Source organism: Hyperoodon ampullatus (assembly GCF_949752795.1).
Source record: "Hyperoodon ampullatus genome assembly, chromosome: 2".
NCBI classification, from domain to species: Eukaryota; Metazoa; Chordata; class Mammalia; order Artiodactyla; family Ziphiidae; genus Hyperoodon; species Hyperoodon ampullatus.
This window is the reverse complement of record NC_136915.1, coordinates 83,611,730-83,630,253: the sequence shown is the minus strand read 5'-3', so window position 1 is coordinate 83,630,253 and position 18,524 is coordinate 83,611,730. Positions and strand designations below refer to the sequence as shown.

Genomic DNA, 18,524 nt, shown 5'->3' with positions numbered 1-18,524 from the left:
TATACATTATTTTAAAAAGCAAAGTAATTACTTCATTTCTGTGAAAATATTTCATATACTATTATCACTGTATAAAAATGATAAGAATTACCATTTTTCTTTCAGTTTTCAGATCATGAGCATATCTCATTAATTCACCATAAACTCTGTGCGCCATTTCTTCTGCTACTACTTCTCGCTGTCCTGCATAGTCATTTAACTCGTTAAGGATGTTAAAAAAGGCTATACACGAAGTAAACCTGACAAAAACATATTAAAAATGGTGAAATTTATTTTTACTTTCATTATAAATGTTTTTGTGAGGTATAGATTGAGTCTCATACTTAACAAATTTTAACATATTCAACCTAAATCTCAGCTACTAGCTCTAAATTAACTTTGTATGAAAAGAATCCTGCTTAAGCTCAAGTTGTACATGTTTATATATCGTTGGGCAGTCTTAATTCATAAATAAAAGGATATGTGGGGTCAAAAAATAATAAGAATACTACCTGCAGGCTCTTTTAGCATACTGGAATCTCTTAAGTTGCCAATTAACTGGCCTGAGCTTGGGAATGAACTTGGTTGGATTCCTAGGCTTGGCAGCTGAACCTATTACAGAGATGATATGCTTGCTCTAGAGGACAGAACCTGCCAATTATACCACTCAAATGCATCTCGATGGGTGATCTACAGAACAATTTTGCTATCAGCTCTGGACACAGCTGCCTGTATGCCTGCCCACATCCTGAATGCAAGTGAAGTGCCGCTATGGTTGGCACCACAGAGGAGTAAGAAGGGGCAAAAATAAGGGTAAAAAAAAAATGTGTGTGGAGGGCAGGAGAGAAACAAAGAGAATCACTGTATTAAAATGTATAGATCTACTTGAATACACTGCGGGAACACTCTTACATAAGCTGAAGGTGGACAGCTCAGCTAGGACTCCATTAACACTAAACCTGAGAATCCTCTAACAACTGACAAATACACACAAAGTTGTTTTAAGTCTAGTTTCCTTTTGTTTCTGCATTTTACAACTATCCATGTATCCCCCTATTTAAGAATGCCAAAAAGCTCATAGGCAATTCCTAACCTTTTATTCAGAGTTCCAAAATTACCCTGAAAACCTTATTCCTTTTCATTACCCCTTTAAACTAACCAGCCAAATTGTTTTACTACCTGTAAAAGTAAAAGCAAGAATCTAACAAGCTGACAGCTACAAAATAAAGTATGGAAAAAATACCCTTTTCTTCTGGAGAAAAGTGGAGTCCCAGTCCACCTATTACTTAGAAATCACACTTCAACTATTCTAAAAAGCTATTATCAAGCCCACTGAAGTATGCAACCTCATAAGAAAAAACAGTAGTTTCCTCTTTCATAAACATTATGATTTTTTATTACAATAAACTTTTTTAAATCTTTATAAAAAGCTAATGGCATAATATTTATTTTACTAAATAACAAAAATATAGGTCTTCTTTTAAATTTTAATATGCAACAGTAAATAGGTATATAATTTACCTTGGCTCTTCATCTTTGGTGGAACGTTTGGGACAGTACTTCTTAACCAGATTTCTATAGGAAGAAGATTTTTTAAAATTTACTAAAAATACTGTTGTTGAAATTCAAATACTCTAAAAGTTTCCAATTTCATTAAATCAAGAATTTAATGATGTAAAACAATTAAGACAGCAACATGATCATCTATTACCATCGTAATAGACAATCATTACTTACATTTTCTCCTTAAAATACTGATTCCTTCAGAAAGAAATGTTATTTCTATGTTTATACGAGTGTAATAGTAACAATTTGGTTGATTATGCTATCAAACTAAAAAGAATTAAGAGGAAGAATAAAAGAAACAAAGTACTCAGTATATGAAACTGAGTTATGGCAGAAAGGTATTTCAAGGAAATACTATCATTATTTTCTTTTGTAAATCAGGGATTATAATACTAACTAAGGTAAAATGTAAACAGATGCAGACCCACTATAGGATAAAAGAACCGTTCGTCAGTACCCTCTGTAAATCTACTTTTATATGAAAATCACTATGTGATCCTTAACCTTCTCTTTCTTTAGGCAAATGAATTAATTCCAATTTGTAACTTTCTCTGCCTGTATCTATGTCCATTCTTGACAGTCTCGGACTAGAATGCTACCTCATTTCATCTTTGTAAAATGAGAGATAGACAAGCACATAGACTCTGGAGTCAAACTGGACTATGTGGGTTTTGTGTGGCATCTGTGTGACCTTGGGCAATTTACTCACACTCTTTGTGCCCAGTTTTCTATAAATGGTGATACACAGTACCTCTAACCCATAAGGTTATGGGAATTAAAGTAGATAATATTTGCAAAGCATTAGCCACTGTCCTTTATACCACGCTCCTGAAAATATGATTCATGGACCAGTAAAGGTCCACAGACTCTTTGTTACCTATCCCACAACAAGCTAAGTACAGAAGTTGAGAGTAGTTTTATAAATGTTGAATTTAACAGTAAAAAAAAGTAGGGCCTGTATTTCATATGTCTCTTTTTATGTCATTTTTTCTAGCATTAAATTTTTATTGTATTTTATAAAAGCATCAGTAGAAACTTTAAAAGAAACTAGTCCATCATCACAAATAATTTGAGAAGTACTGGTTTAAACTATAATATCCATGGAAATCAGCAATTATGAGGTAACTGATTAACTTATTATGGTTATAACCACAGTCTCCAACCTATAAATGGGTTGCATTCTGGAAATTACTTTTAATGTCAGTGATTTTCAACCATGAGTCCATGAATTACTTTAAATAAAAACAAGTCAAACTTGGGCGAAGAACATTCCAAAGAGCAAGCAGTTTCAAATTCTGAACATAATTTTGTATATCAATATTTTAAGCATTGTTTAGAGTTATAGGCTATAATTGACATTTGTTGTCTATGGCTACCTACAACACTCACTACACTTTTTTATTCTGTAACAGTTTGTGGCAGACATATTTCTGCTCATCAAAGAACCCTATTATTTCACACATTTTCCAGCACACTTGCAGTTAGGCAGAACCATGTGGCTAATTTTGTATAATGGGCTGTTAGCTCTGTGTTAAGTACCAAGCTAAAGCATTATAGCTCATGCATAAACGTCTGGGCTTCTTCATTCCCTGATGAAGCAACTGTGGAGGCTTCATGTTAAGATCAAGATGAAAACAGTATGGATTCTTGAGTTACCACATGGACTACCAGAGTTATCACCTAGCTTTGTGGTTGACTTTGCATGAGCAAGAAATAAGCTTTTGCTGTGTAAAGTCCCTGAGATTTGGGAGTTATTATTCTAGTACAGCCTAGCATAACCTAAACTACAGCTCCTCTATTGTCACGTCTACATAATTGTGGTGGGTTGGTCACATATAACAGTCCAGGAACACTTATTTGATCCAGGCCCATTAATCCAGGCCAAAGTCAATGCTAAAATTTCCACTGAAATTCTTGGTAAGATATGTTTTTTCTTTTTTTTAATTTTTATTTTATATTGGAGTATAGTTGATTAACAATGTTGTGTTAGTTTCAGGTGTACAGCAAAGTGATTCAGTTATACATATACATATATCTATTCTTTTTCAAATTCTTTTCCCATTTAGGTTATTACAGAATACTGAGCAGAGTTCCCTGTGCTGTACAGTAGGTCCTTGCTGTTCATCAATATGTTCTCTTTATGCTGAAGCTAAGTTGATAGGACAAAATCCTGGAGCCCCCACATGTAAAGAGCCTACTTGGGTATTAAATCAACAGAAAGGACAACAAAACCAAGAGAAAAAGAGAGAAATTCTTACTTTTCTGAGTACCCAGATCCCTAAACTTTTCAGTCAAATAAGCCATAAATTCCTTTCTTTGCTTAAACCAATATGACTTGGGCTTCTGACACTTGAAAGAATTATGACTACTACCACAGACATTAACACAAAAGTCTTAACTTACTCATAGCTTAAACACACAACACTAATTTGAACTCTAGCTTCTGGGAGGAAGAGCACAAATATCACAAGAGGGAAGGGGAAGAAGAAGAAAGTAATATTACTTTTACCTTTTGAGCATGCACAGTTAATCCTCAGCAATTTTTTAAAATTTGTCTTGCCTCTCTTATGTAAAGTCACCCATCTACGGGAAACTCTTCCCAAGCCCCAATAAAGCCCTCAGAAACCATATACAAGCCACTAAGACTCCATCCAAGCCTACCCTGCCACTAGAAAAACTACAGCATGGTCCAAAATGTTCTTATATTCCACTAAATCAAAACTTCTATTCTAGGAAAACATATGCCCTAGAAGAAGACACAACAAATTATTAATAGTACTCATTTCTAGGGAGAGGGATTGGGAAGTGACTCAAATTTAAATATGTTACAGTGATCATATACTGTTTTTTAATTTAAAAAAAATTAATGATAAAAGCATACCAGGGGCTTCCCTGGTGGCGCAGTGGTTGAGAGTCCGCCTGCCGATGCAGGGGACACGGGCTCGTGCCCCGGTCCGGGAAGATCCCACATGCCGCGGAGCGGCTGGGCCCGTGAGCCATGGCCGCTGAGCCTGCGCGTCCGGAGCCTGTGCTCCGCAACGGGAGAGGCCAGAACAGTGAGAGGCCCGCCTACCGCAAAAAAAAAAAAAAAAAAGCATACCAAAAGAATTTATCCCCTCAAAGCAGCTGATCTCAGTTGGGCCTTCTAAGAAAACAGTCTGAAGTCAGCAAAAATACACACCAAGGTGTGACTGGTTACTAAGTCCCACAAATCCTTGCTTTGAATTTTTAACATAATATGCTTATTAGGTCAAATAAATCTCTGGCTTGTCTTACTATGTAAGTGTAAAACAGGCAGGTTTCTCCTAAACTAAAAATATTTTAGGCAATTCATCTCTCTCAAGAAATCTTCCCTTAGAACCCTCTTGCACTGTTGGTGGGAATGTAAATTGATACAGCCACTATGGAGAACAGTATGGAGGTTCCTTAAAAAACTAAAAATAGAACTACCATACGACCCAGCAATCCCATTACTGGGCATATACCCTAATTCACAAAGAGTCATGTACCACAATGTTCATTGCAGCTCTATTTACAATAGCCAGGACATGGAAGCAACCTAAGTGTCCATCTACAGATGAACAGATAAAGAAGATGTGGATGGGGAGGGGGAAGGGTAAGCTGTGACAAAGCGAAAGAGAGGCATGGACATATATACACTACCAAACGTAAGGTAGATAGATAGTGGGAAGCAGCCGCAGAGCACAGGGAGATCAGCTCGGTGCTTTGTGACCGCCTGGAGGGGTGGGATGGGGAGGGTGGGAGGGAGGGAGATGCATGAGGGAAGGGATGTGGGAACAGATGTATATGTATGACTGATTCACTTTGTAATAAAGCAGAAACTAATAAAATAAATAAATAAATAAATAAAATAAAGAGAAGGAAAAAAAAAGATGTGGCACATATATACAATGGAATATTACTCAGCCATAAAAAGAAACAAAATTGAGTTATTTGTAGTGAGGTGGATGGACCCAGAGTCTGTCATACAGAGTGAAGTCAGAAAGAGAAAAACAAATACCGTATGCTAACACATATACATGGAATCTAAAAAAAAAAAAAGGTTCTGAAGAACCTAGGGGCAGGACAGGAATAAAGATGCAGACGTAGAGAATGGACTTGAGGACACGGGGAGGGGGAAGGGTAAGCTGGGATGAAGTGAGAGAGTGGCAGGGACATATATACACTACCAAATGTAAAATAGATAGTGGGAAGCAGCCACATAGCACAGGGAGATCAGTTTGGTGCTTTGTGACCACCTAGAGGGGTGGGATAGGGAGGGTGGGAGGGAGACGCAAGAGGGACGAGATATGGGGATATATGTATATGTATAGCTGATTCACTTTGTTATAAAGCAGAAACTAACACACCATTGTAAAGCAGTTATACTCCAATAAAGATGTTAAAAAAAAAGAAGAAATCTGCCCTTAGAACCCTCCTACACTGTTGGTGAGAATGTAATTGGTACAGCCACTATGGAGAACAGTATGGAGGTTCCTTAAGAAACTAAAAATAGAGCTACCATATGATCCAGCAATCCCACTCCTGGGCATATACTGGAGAAAAACATGGTTCGAAAGGATACATGCACCCCAGTGTTCATTGCAGCACTGTTTACAATAGCCAAGACATGGAAGCAACCTAACTATCCATTGACGGATTAGTGGATAAGGAAGATGTGGTACATATATACAACGGAATATTACTCAGCCATTAAAAAGAATGAAATAATGCCAGTTGCAGCAACATGGATGGACCTGGAGATTATCATACTAAGTGAAGTAAATCAGACAGAGAAAGACAAATATCATATGATATTGCTTATATGCAGAATCTAAAAAAAAGATACAAATGAACTTATTTACAAAACAGAAACAGACTCACAGACTTAAAGAACAAACTTATAGTTATCTACAGTTTTCTGGGGTGGGGGAGGGGAAGGAGGAGGGGAGGGATAGACTGGGAGTTTGGATTGACATGTACACACTGCTGTATTGAAAATAAATATCCAACAAGGACCTACTGTCTCAGCTCAGTACTCTGTAATAACCTAAATAGAAAAAGAATTTGAAAAAGAATAGATACATGTGTATGTATAATGGAATCACTTTGCTGTACATCTGAAGCTAATACAACATTGTTAATCAACTATACTCCAATATAAAATAAATATTAAAAAAAAAGAAAAAGAAATCTGCCCTTAGTGTCAGTTTCCCTAGGCTACTGTTTTTGAAAAATTTTTCCTCTCTTCTAAGTCCAGAGATTCTCCAAGTAACCAATTATGATAGCAGTTTTTATATGTAAGACATGTTTTGAATAGCATGTTATGAATCAGGAATTAATTAAAACCAAGTTTTATACAGATACAATACATATTATAGAAATTATAATATATGTCATAGATAAGCTGATACTTTGTTTTGATGTGTGTGTGTTTCATCCATGTTTTCTAAGAACCTTAGGATCATGCACTATGATCCTAAGAGGAATTAACACTCTTCCTTCAGTAGCCTGAGAAGGCTTCTAAATGTAATGGGTTTCTCCAAATATTATAGTATTCTCTATATATCCTAATTATACATGTGATATTAAATATATCGTACTACTTAATTTATATTTAAATTGCTGATTTTAATATTTTTTACCCATTCTAGTTTTGTCATGTTTATATTTGAGTTTTAGTGAAAATTATAAAGTATTCCAAATAATTTCTCAAAACTTTAATTCACTTTTATTTAAACTACATTTTACAGTTAAATGATGAGGTACAAGATACCTCAAAAAATTTTAAGCAGAAAATCACCTCTATACGTTTTCAATCTTTCAACATTTGAGAGGCTCTGAGCTCTAATTACTGTTTAACAGGTGATCAATACCATATTTATTTGTAAAATGGGACACAAATCATACTATGGCAGAAGGGTAGTATTAGATATCTGAGACTGACCAGTATCCCTTTTCTTTTTTTTTTTTTTTTTTTTTTTTTGTGGTACGCGGGCCTCTCACTGTTGTGGCCTCTCCCGTTGCGGAGCACAGGCTCCGGATGCGCAGGCTCAGCAGCCATGGCTCACGGGCCCAGCCGCTCCGCGGCATATGGGATCCTCCCAGACCGGGGCACGAACCCGTATCCCCTGCATCGGCAGGCGGACTCTCAACCACTGCGCCACCAGGGAGGCCCTATCCCTTTTCTTAATTGCCGTCCCTATATCTAACGGTTAACATGTTTAGGAATTACCAGATTAAGACAAATGGCCCTATTTGTGGGCCTCAGCTAAGTGATCCAGAGATAGAAAACTGAATCTAGCTGGGCCAAAGAGTTCTCTTACTGGAATTTTTAAGTGTTTGGACCTGATACAGCTTTGAGGTCAGTACGAGAGCTGAATCTCTGAGACATAAAACTGAATGTTGGTGAGTATATTTCCTGCCATGTGGAGAAAAAAGGCCAGTCTGCACTGAAAGCATGAAGCCAACACATAAAAAAAGGAGCGTGGAGCGGGGGAGAAGGAGGGAGGGAGGGAGGGAGGGAGGGAGGAAGGAAGACAACAAAGGTCTCTGGCTCTCTGGCTGTGCCTCAGATCCTGACTTTTTTTTCCCCTGTGACCTAGTTGCATCCCAGGACTTCCAGCAGCTGAACTGTTCAACCTCTTCTTGAATTCAAGTTAAAAAATCAAATCAAATCAAAAAAAAAAATCAAAGCAATAAAAGACATCAATAAATAAATCGATAAATATCTCTTCTCAATAAATTTACCATTAAACAAACTAGCTCACTGGGGTTTCCATCACTTACAGACACAAATCTTTCCTCATATAGTGGAAAACGGAATGTAAAAGATATCCACATACAAGAGAATGAAGCTGTACCCCTACCTTACAACCATATAAAAACATTAACTCAAAATGGGTCAAAGATCTAAACGCAAGAGCTAAAACTATAAAACTCTTAGAAGAAAACGTAGGGGAAAGCTTTACAACATTGGATTTGGCAATGATTTCCTGGATATGACACCAAAAGCACAGACAACAAATGAAAAAATAGATAAACCAAACATCAAAATTTAAAACTTTTGTGCATCAAAGCCCATGATCAACAGAGTGAAAAGGCAACTGTGGAACAGCAGAAAGGATCTGCAAGTCATATATCGGATAAGAGGTTACAGTCCAGACTGTATAGAGAACACCTAAAACGCAATAATAAAAAAATAAATAATCCAATTTAAAAAATTGGCAAAGAATTTGAATAGCATTTCTCCCAAGATATACAATGGCCAAGCATATGAAAAAATACTCAGCATCACTAATCATTAGGGAAGTGCAAATCAGAGCCACAATGAGATTTCTTACACCCATCAGAATGGCTACTGTCAAGAAAAAAGAAAGAAAGAAAACACCCATAAAATATTAAGCATTGGCAAGGATGTGGAGAAATTAGAACCCTTGTGCATTGCTGGTAGGGATGCAAAATAGATCAGCCACTGCAGAAAATAGTATGGTAGTCCTCAAAAAAATTAAACATAGAATTACCATAAGATCTAGCAATTCCTCTTCTAGGTATATTGCCAAAGAATTGCAAGTAGGGACTCAGATATTTGGACACCATGTTCATAAAATCATTACTCATAATACGGAAAAGGTGGAAAAACCCCAAATGTTCATCAACAGATGAATGGATAAACAAAGTGTGGTATTATCTGTACAATGGAATAATATTCAACCTTAAAAAGGAAGGAAATTCTGATACATTTCCCAACATGGATAAACCCTTACAACATTATGCTAAGTAAAATAAACCAGTCAAAAAAAAAAAAAAACTACTGTATGATTTCACTTATGCAGTACCTAGAGTAGTCAATTTCACAGACACAGAAAGTATTAATAGAATTGCCAGAGCCTAGAGGAAGGGGAAAATGGGGAGTTGTTTAATAGGCAGAGTTTTAGTTTTTCAAGATGAGTAAGTTCTAGGAATTGGTCACAAAGCAGTACGAATATACTTAATATACATATTTATATTTCAGCTTAAGATACAGCTGAAATACACACTTAAAAATGATTGAGAGTAAATTTCACGTTAGGTACATTTTACCACAATTTTTAAAAATTGAATGTAGGGCTTCCCTGGTGGCACAGTGGTTGAGAGTCCGCCTGCCGATGCAGGGGACATGGGTTCGTGCCCTAGTCCGGGAAGATCCCACATGCCGCGGAGCAGCTGGGCCCGTGAGCCATGGCCGCTGAGCCTGCACGTCCGCAGCCTGTGCTCCGCAACGGGAGAGGCCACAACAGTGAGAGGCCCGCATACCGCAAAAAAAAAAAAAGAAAGAAAAAGAAATTTGAATGTAAAAAAAGTGATTACTACAAGTAGTATTAGACAAATTCTGAATACTGTATTTGTTTTTTTAAGGGACATGCTTCATTCTCATTATACCTCTACTGGTGGTAAATGGTGAAATAGACTGATAACAAGAAGAAATAAGAGGACTGAAATATTTATGCCTGAAAGACCTAGGAGAAGAAAAACCAAATAAGCTTCAATGGATGTGAAGGTAAACGAAGTATTGCATTTCTTAAAAATGCCAGTTCCTAATTTTGCTTGATCTTTAGCATGTCAAGGATACACAGTATCTAAAATGTGAAGGGGACTATGCATTTATGGTATCAGCTTCATAGTTTATACCCAAAGAATATATTCAACAATTCATTGCTATTTAGGATGTGATAGGCATAACAATGTGATCTCTAATCAACCTGCAAATCTTCCAGAAGAATATTTTCAGGCATGTTCAAGACAGAAAAGAGGAAAATTATTTTATTGCTCAATTTAGACTGAGGAAGGAGCAGATTGGCACAGACTTAAGTATCATACTTTTCAGAGAAATTTTGTTCTGCAAGTTGGTAACTTCTGTTTTCCTTCTAAATATTAGATTCTTAAAGCAGAACTATATAACACAGTCCTAGCTTCAAGTCAGCAGCTTAATCTATCTGATTTGCCTATATTTTAAACCTATAGGATGATGAAATATACATTTTGTCTCATTTTAGACACTCCTACACAATTCAAATGGCTAAACAAATAACTTAGAAATAAAACTATTAAAGACATTATGAAAGAGCTAAGAGATTAAGTGATCTATATAGCCAACATCATTGACAACCTTCTTATTTCTTTACAGTTGTTTAAACAAGATCTTTAAATCCTTTTCACTGGAAAGCTCACTATCAAAATGTTTACCACAACTGGGTTGAACTTATTTTCTTTCTTAAGAGCTTTATGTTTTACTTGTTAGGTTCTGCTTCATTTTTTAAGGAAACAGTTTAATATAAAAATCAGGAGTAGGCTTCATGATTCTTGTTAAGTTGATGAGCTTGAATTTCTTGACTAGTAAAGCAGTAGAGTTCATTGATCGAATCATTTCACAAAAGTTTACTGTTGTATGCTTACTACAGGGCAAATACTCTACAGGTCTTAGAAATACAACGACAAGATCAACAAACTCTTGTGAAGATTAAATGAGATTGCATCCTACATAAACTGAAAATGACAAACAACCCTAATGCTGCAAATGTAGGTTAGTAGTCTAGTGGATAATTAAGTTGGGGGTTGGGGGCATCTTTTAGGTATAACAGAATGAACTGAGATAAAATTAGAGCTCCAGGGCACACAAAAAGTACAAGGATAAGAGCAGAAAAAATGCCAATGATCAAAAAACAAACAGCTAGAAAACTGAAAACAAAAATAAATTTTTTTTAAATTAAAAAAAACAAATAAAAAACAAAAAAACCAAACAGCTAAAATATTGTAACGATAAGTATATGAAGTCCAAATCAAACATATCAAGAAAATATAGTTATATTACATTAAAAAAAGGTTCTCCAATTGTCATGCTATTTCCTCTCCTCTGATAAACCACCAGAAGAAAACAGCTAATAGAGTTAAGGAGAATATTAAAGGCAAAAAGCAGAGAGAACTAACATTATGCTATCCCTAGCTCCAATTTATAATAGGTTATAGGAATAATAAAAGTAAAAAGTATTTATCTTAAATTCTCATAATTAAATTTTTAAACTTCCTTAATGACAAGTACATTTTCTTAAAAGGAAGGACTTCTAAAATGTTAACCTATTATTTTAAACTGTTCTTATCTTTATGGAAAAAAAGATACAACTAGCCCTAAATTTATGAAGTACATAATTTAATTTATATTTAATTGAATTTCTATAATTTAGTTGTTTATAATTAATTGTTACATTATAAACATGTGTTAGTTGGAAAGAGTATGTTACGTAGTTTTTAGATAATTTATTATTTTCCCTAGTAAAATACCTTAGAAACCCAAAGATGTCTCAATGGCCCTAGGTACTGTTGATAGAAAAAAATCCTCTTCAATGAGAATTAGTCATTCTCCCTATGCTGAGAGACAGCACCAAGTACTCAGACTCTGCAGCTAGATTTGAGCCAGCTAGCTCTTTCTTCACCTCTCTGTAACTCAGTTTCTTAATGTATAAAGTAATACCAACATCTCATTGGGTTTTTATGAAAATGAAATATAAGATGTGTAAAAGCACTGAGAATAGTGCTGGCACATTAAATCCTATGTTAAGTGTTAAGTAAATACCAAAAAGTGCTTGTTCTGTGCCAGGGACTATTCTAGAAGTTAGGAATAAGCACTGCACAGAACAAACAAGAATCTTTTTCCTTTGTGGAGTTTATCTTTTATTAGGGAGACTATTTTCTAGAATTAAGAGGCAAAAATTATTTAGTCAGTAAGTCATCTGGATACAGGCACCTAGATATTTACCAGGCAGGCTCAGGAACTACCAGAGACTGACAAGAATGAAAGAGTTCCCACAAGATCTAATTCTATGAAGAAAATTAATATAGGGAATAGTTCCTCCTGCTTGTATCCAGATGCCAGTCTTAGGGTTTACTACATTAAGCAGTTTGATCAAAAACTCAGGGGAGGCCAAAGAGTCACAAGTTAAACAATGGCCAACCAAAGAATAAAAGTAATCTCTACTTTCCACAAGTCAGTACAAAGATGAGCTCCCCAGGTTCTTCGGAGACTAAACAGTGAGATAGGAATAGAAAATTCTGATAAAGAGACATGAGAAAATAAAGACTAAATAGAAAATAGAAACTGGTTTTATTTGCATTATTCTATATCTAAGCCTGTTCTAAATATTTGGGACAGCTCTTAGTAGAGCAATCTCTTCACATTGATGTATATGACATAAACTCTAGTATGGACAGAAAGCAGTACACGGTCAAAGGTTCACCATATAGTTAGAGATCCTAATTTCTAAACTAAAGTGAAACACAGGTCATTCAATTATTTATGCTTTCAACTTACATTCACTCAGCTCTAGAGGTACCAGCTATGTTGCCAGGGTTGGCAAGGTACAGAAATAAAAATAAGATCCAAGAAATTTGGAGAGATTTCTGTTCTGGTTAAGGTAAGAGTAAGTTTTAGGCTTCCCGCTGTCCAACCGATTTCTCTTCCAGTACCACGCTGTCACGTTTGAACCAAAAAGGAATGATCTGGGGTAGAAGTAGGGGAATATAATTTCATGCAGCAATCTCTAAGATAGAATTTAATGTTGTAATTATTTTTACTAGAAAAAAATGATACATACTATTATGTATATAGAGCTTCTTTTTTTCACTTAAGAAAATTTAGTCAATCTCTGTCATACAAATATAATATTATAAATTTATTAGAAGAATGACTGATTTCAGTTTTTTATGTCTGCAAACAAAAAACATTCTACCAAGTGATTCAAAGTCCCACTTATTATCCATCAAAATGGACATGGTTCAACTGTTTTTTCTTTTATACAGCAGGTTCTTATTAGCTATCCATTTTATACATATTAGTGTATACATGTCAATCCCAATCTCCCAATTCATCACACCACCAGCACCCCCCCGCCACTTTCCCCCCTTGGTGTCCCTACGTTTGTTCTCTACGTCTGTGTCTCTATTTCTGCCCTGCAAACCGGTTCATCTGTACCAGTTTTCTAGGTTCCACATATATGCATTGACATACAATATTTGTTTTTCTCTTTCTGACTTACTTCACTCTGTATGAGTCTCTAGATCCAGCCATGTCTCTACAAATGACTCAATTTCGTTCCTTTTTTTTTTTTTTTTTTTTTTGCGGTATGCGGGCCTCTCCCGTTGCAGAGCACAGGCTCCGGACGCGCAGGCTCAACGGCCATGGCTCACGGGCCCAGCCGCTCCGCGGCATGTAGGAGCTTCTCGGACCGGGGCACGAACCCATGTCCCCTGCATCGGCAGGCGGACTCTCTACCACTGAGTCACCAGGGAAGCCCCCAATTTCATTCCTTTTTATGGCTAATATTCCATTTTATATATATATATATATATATATATATATATATATATATATATATATATATATATATATATACACGCACCACATCTTCTTTATCCATTCATCTGTCGATGGGCTCAACTGTTTATAACTATGTCTCCAAACATGATTAGATGCTTTATTTTTTTTTTATTCCTGTCCTCAAACCACTACCAAAAATGAAGCAATACCAAACTAAAATAAAGTTAAACCAAAGCCATCAAAACAGACGAACAGAAGACAGAGAATAAACTGGGAGTGCCAAAATTATACTGCAAATTAAATTTATGCAAATAAAAAATACATATTTACAAAAAATATATTGCAAAATTTAACCCTGCAATATATTTGAAATGTAAATGTTTAACATTCTGAATATAGTTGTTATTCAGGAGACAAAAGAGCTGCCTCACTATGAAAAGAAACTGTCCTGGGCTTCCCTGGTGGCGCAGTGGTTGAGAGTCCGCCTGCCAGTGCAGGGGACACGGGTTCGTGCCCCGGTCTGGGAGGAACCCACATGCTGCGGAGCGGCTGGGCCCGTGAGCCATGGTCGCTGGGCCTGCACGTCCGGAGCCTGTGCTCTGCAACGGGAGAGGCCACAACAGTGAGAGGCCCAAGTACCACAAAAAAAAAAAGAAACTGTCCTCTGCAGTAGCAAAAACAGGAGGGAGTCAACCAAAAGAATTTTTCCCATTAAAGAAGAGGAAATAAACAAGGCACACTTCTTCCCTTTGGACAAAACAGATACTATAAAGAGTAGCTGATAATCCAGTCATTTACTAAGCATTCATCCAAAGCAGCAAATCTCAATGTAGAGAAAGGGAAGGGAGTAGATGGTTTTCAAGTTACACAAGCCTCCTCCCAACTCTTCCTTATTGGAATTCCTCAACACCTTCCAATAATCCTGCTCTTGTTGAGAATCACTGCAAGTGAGAGCCACTGTTAGGATGAACGTGTACTAAATTTCTTTAGTCTGCTGGGACAGAAAAAAGATGCAAATCACTTAACCTGAGCATCTGTACATGACAAAACCTACTTTCTCACTACAATATTATATTTTCATATCATGGAATTGTGGGTTCTAGCCACTCCTGCTTCAAAGAAGTGGTGTTAAAATCTCTTTTTGCAAGTTAAATGAAAATTATAACTGTTATTATCAGTCACAAAACAGAAAGGCAAACAAGTTTGCCATTTGATTACAGTCCTGTTACTCTGGTAAAACCTTGGCCATCCTGAAACTCTTGAGGCCCAAGTTATTCTGGACAATTAAACATTGCAGATTGCTGAAGGTTTACCTTATAAATTACCAATTTTTATTCTATAATTTGTGATAGGATTCTTTTGAAATATACCATCTTCTTTGCTTAAGATTACACAATTGTTGAAAAGTCTTCAATAATTTAAAAATACAAGTGAAAAGTGTAAGTTCCTTCCCTTCTCATCCTCCCACTCTCATTCCTCAGAGGTAACCAGTGTAAAACAATTTGGGGTGTACCCTTTTAGACCTCTTCAGAATACATACAAATTTTACACATAGCTATATACTCAAGCTCAAGTAAGCAAGGAGGTCTTGCTGTACATTCAGTTCTGCAACTTGCTTTCTACACTGACAGACTGAGTAGCCTTTTAAATATGCTGTTACACCTGACTTTTTCAAATTGCATATTCCACAGTATTTTTCATCATTCCCTTACTGACAGGTACCTTTAGTCTGGAAACAATTTTTTCATCTGTTGTTTGCAATCTTTTAATCTTTTCTTTATTATTTGGCACTTCACACTGCCATCACATCACTGTACCGTCTGTAGCATTTACTTTCTTCACTTCTATTGGAATACTTAGAAACCAGAAAACTTAATGTGCTAGAGTTGAGATCAAATTATAAAGTAAATGAGGGAAATTTTTCATTGTTTATGCATGAATACTTTTTTTATTGTTATTTTAACTTTTCAGAGGTTCTTAACACTTCCAGATTCCTGAACGGTAAAGTTCCCAAGTCAAAACTTTTGGACAGGTAAAATATCATCATAATTATTATTAATATACTAGGTTCCCTGTTTATATTTCCATACGGAAATTCCTTTGTTTAAAAAAAACACAGGAAGCAAATGGATCATGAAATTAGCATGATGCTACTATTTCAATAGATGTCATAATAGTAGTATGTATATCATTATAAACGTAAGTAACCTATTCATCATACTAGTCTATTTCATCCCTACACCCAGTCAGCTCCTTGCATAAACTGCTACAAATGGTGGACATATGTGGTTTATCACTCAAATATCCCCCTTCCTTCTGTGATCCACTACCTTAAATTTCTTTTGGGCACCTATCCCTTCCCCCACCATTAGCTATAAATCAATCTAATATTCTCAGTTCGGTGAATTGTTCTGGATAAGCATATAATCTAACCAGGGTCAGCAAGACAAAAGGAGACTTTTGCTGGGATTTCAGGAGAAAAGAGGTTGATACACGCTTGTACTCTGCTCTCCTTCCATCTTCTTCCTCTCCCTTCTTTCACTTTCTTCTTTCCCCCTTTCCTTCCCTCTCTCCTCCCCCAAATGCACAAAAGAGAAGACCATCGTTCTTCCCCAGGATGTAGGGGTATGAAGATATGAAATCTAGAGCTGTGGGGGTAAAAAGGATGGTACTGAATGAAATCTGAGGATAACAAGGGGAAGCAGAGCCAAGAAATGGAGCCTAGACACATTTGACCCATTAGTCAAAATATGCCTAGACTTTTTCCTCATGTGTGCCTTGTGGGTTGGATTTTTCTGTCACTATGCAATATAAAGAATCCTAATCCCTCCAGCTAGAACCTTATATTGTTATCTAGTCTTTAAGCTTCAAACACCATTTTTATTGAATAAGTTGCAGCAAAACTACTTGTCAGGTTGTGGTCTAACAACGATTTTCTGCTTAAACAAAATCTTAAGATAAATTCCATTTAAGATTAAAATTTTCCCTTTAAAACTTTTATCTCCTAACACATATTCCAAAATCACTTTCATCAGTAATATCTATCTATCTATCTCTTTATTTATGGCCGTGTTGAGTCTTCGTTGCTGCGCGTGGATTTTCTCTAGTTGCGGAGAGCGGGGGCTACTCTTCATTGTGGTTCACGGGCTTCTCATTGCGGTGGCTTCTCTTGTTGCAGAGCACAGGCTCTAGGTACGCAGGCATCAGTAGTTGTGGCTCGCGAGCTCTAGAGCACAGGCTCAGTAGTTGTGGCGCACGGGCTTAGTTGCTCAACAGCATGTGGGATCTTCCCGGACCAGGGATCGAACCAGTGTCCCCTGCACTGGCAGGAGGATTCTTAACCACTGCACCACCAGGAAGTCCCTATATATCTAGTTTTTGACACAAACTCAGCTCATCACACTCACTTTCTAAGTCTTCGAAACTCTAAAGAACTGAGAAACTGGAGAACTCTTCAACACTTTGCAAAGATTACTAAAGCAAAAAGTTACAGGGGAATAAAACTGTAAAGCACAGAATTAATACCCAGGTATTTCTTTTTCCTGGAATTTTGCTTCCTGATTTTATGACTTTAAGTATCTTTCTGGAATGAAAGCTACTGATGATCTAGCTAGCCAATATTCCTTCTGATACTAGGCAATGATTTAATTAAATGAGTCATTAAAACAAACCAGTTCCCTAGTTCAATCTAATGCTGATGAAAAACACAGAAATTAACCTCTGGTATATCATATTTATCTAACATCCAACTATTTAAACATGTAATTTCATTTCTGAGAACTGAAAAAAAAATGTAACTTACCTCAATTGTTTTGCATAGTTCTGTTCAATTTCTATCCTCTCTTTAACAAATTTGGCGTATCTTTCCAAGAAGTCAATTCCCCACTGTGTATGCTTGTCTAAGCTGTCGAACTGATCCTAGAAAAGGAAGGTAAAACCACACTGAAAAGTGTAAAATTTTATCCACAAATATTTTAACCAGGTTCTGATATCTGTCCAGGCGATGAGGTATGAAAAGAGAAACTGAGGCTCTTCTGCTGGTCCCCACCAATGTCATACTTTAAGGCCTAGACAGAAATAGGTTCTTCAGCATAAATCATGATATTTTTATGCCTGAATATCTTTACACATGTGGTTCCCCCTGGCTGCAACACTCTCCACAGATCATCTCCTTTCAATTAACTCTTTATTCCTCCTTTGAGATTCAGTTCAGGCACTATGTCCTACAGAAAATGAGGCACTATGTCCTACAGAAAATGGCCCTAAAATCTCAGACTGGGCTAAGTGGTCTCTCTCTAGCTCCCCAAGGATCCCTATAAATTACTGTCTGTTCACTTGCAATACTATATTGAGAGCAGGAGCCATGTATTATTCTACTCTGAATTCCTAAGGCACAAGCACTATGCCTGGCACCACAGCAGGCTTTCAGTGAAGAATAATTTGAACAGAATCAAATAAACTTGGGTTCGAATTCTGGGCTCTGCACGTTTACCATATGTTTGGACCTTGGGCAAGTTACCAAGGCTCTTTATACTCTTTCCATCTTAAAATGGGAGTCCCATCACACACCTCAGTAGGATTATACTGATGTCATAAAGTGTTATGCAGTGCAGTAAACATGATACTAACA

General features: G+C 36.5%; 1 protein-coding gene across 1 annotated transcript in view; it reads right to left on the bottom strand.

Annotated features, from left to right (window-relative positions):
• FNBP1L (formin binding protein 1 like) overlaps positions 1 to 18,524 on the bottom strand; it is a gene marked incomplete at both ends in the record, with an annotated part of 115,569 nt that overhangs the window by 33,436 nt on the left and 63,609 nt on the right. Inside the window, 3 exon segments of the mRNA XM_079721356.1 lie at positions 92 to 239; positions 1,501 to 1,554; positions 17,697 to 17,812. Of these exon segments, the coding sequence (XP_079577482.1) occupies positions 92 to 239; positions 1,501 to 1,554; positions 17,697 to 17,812 (318 nt within the window).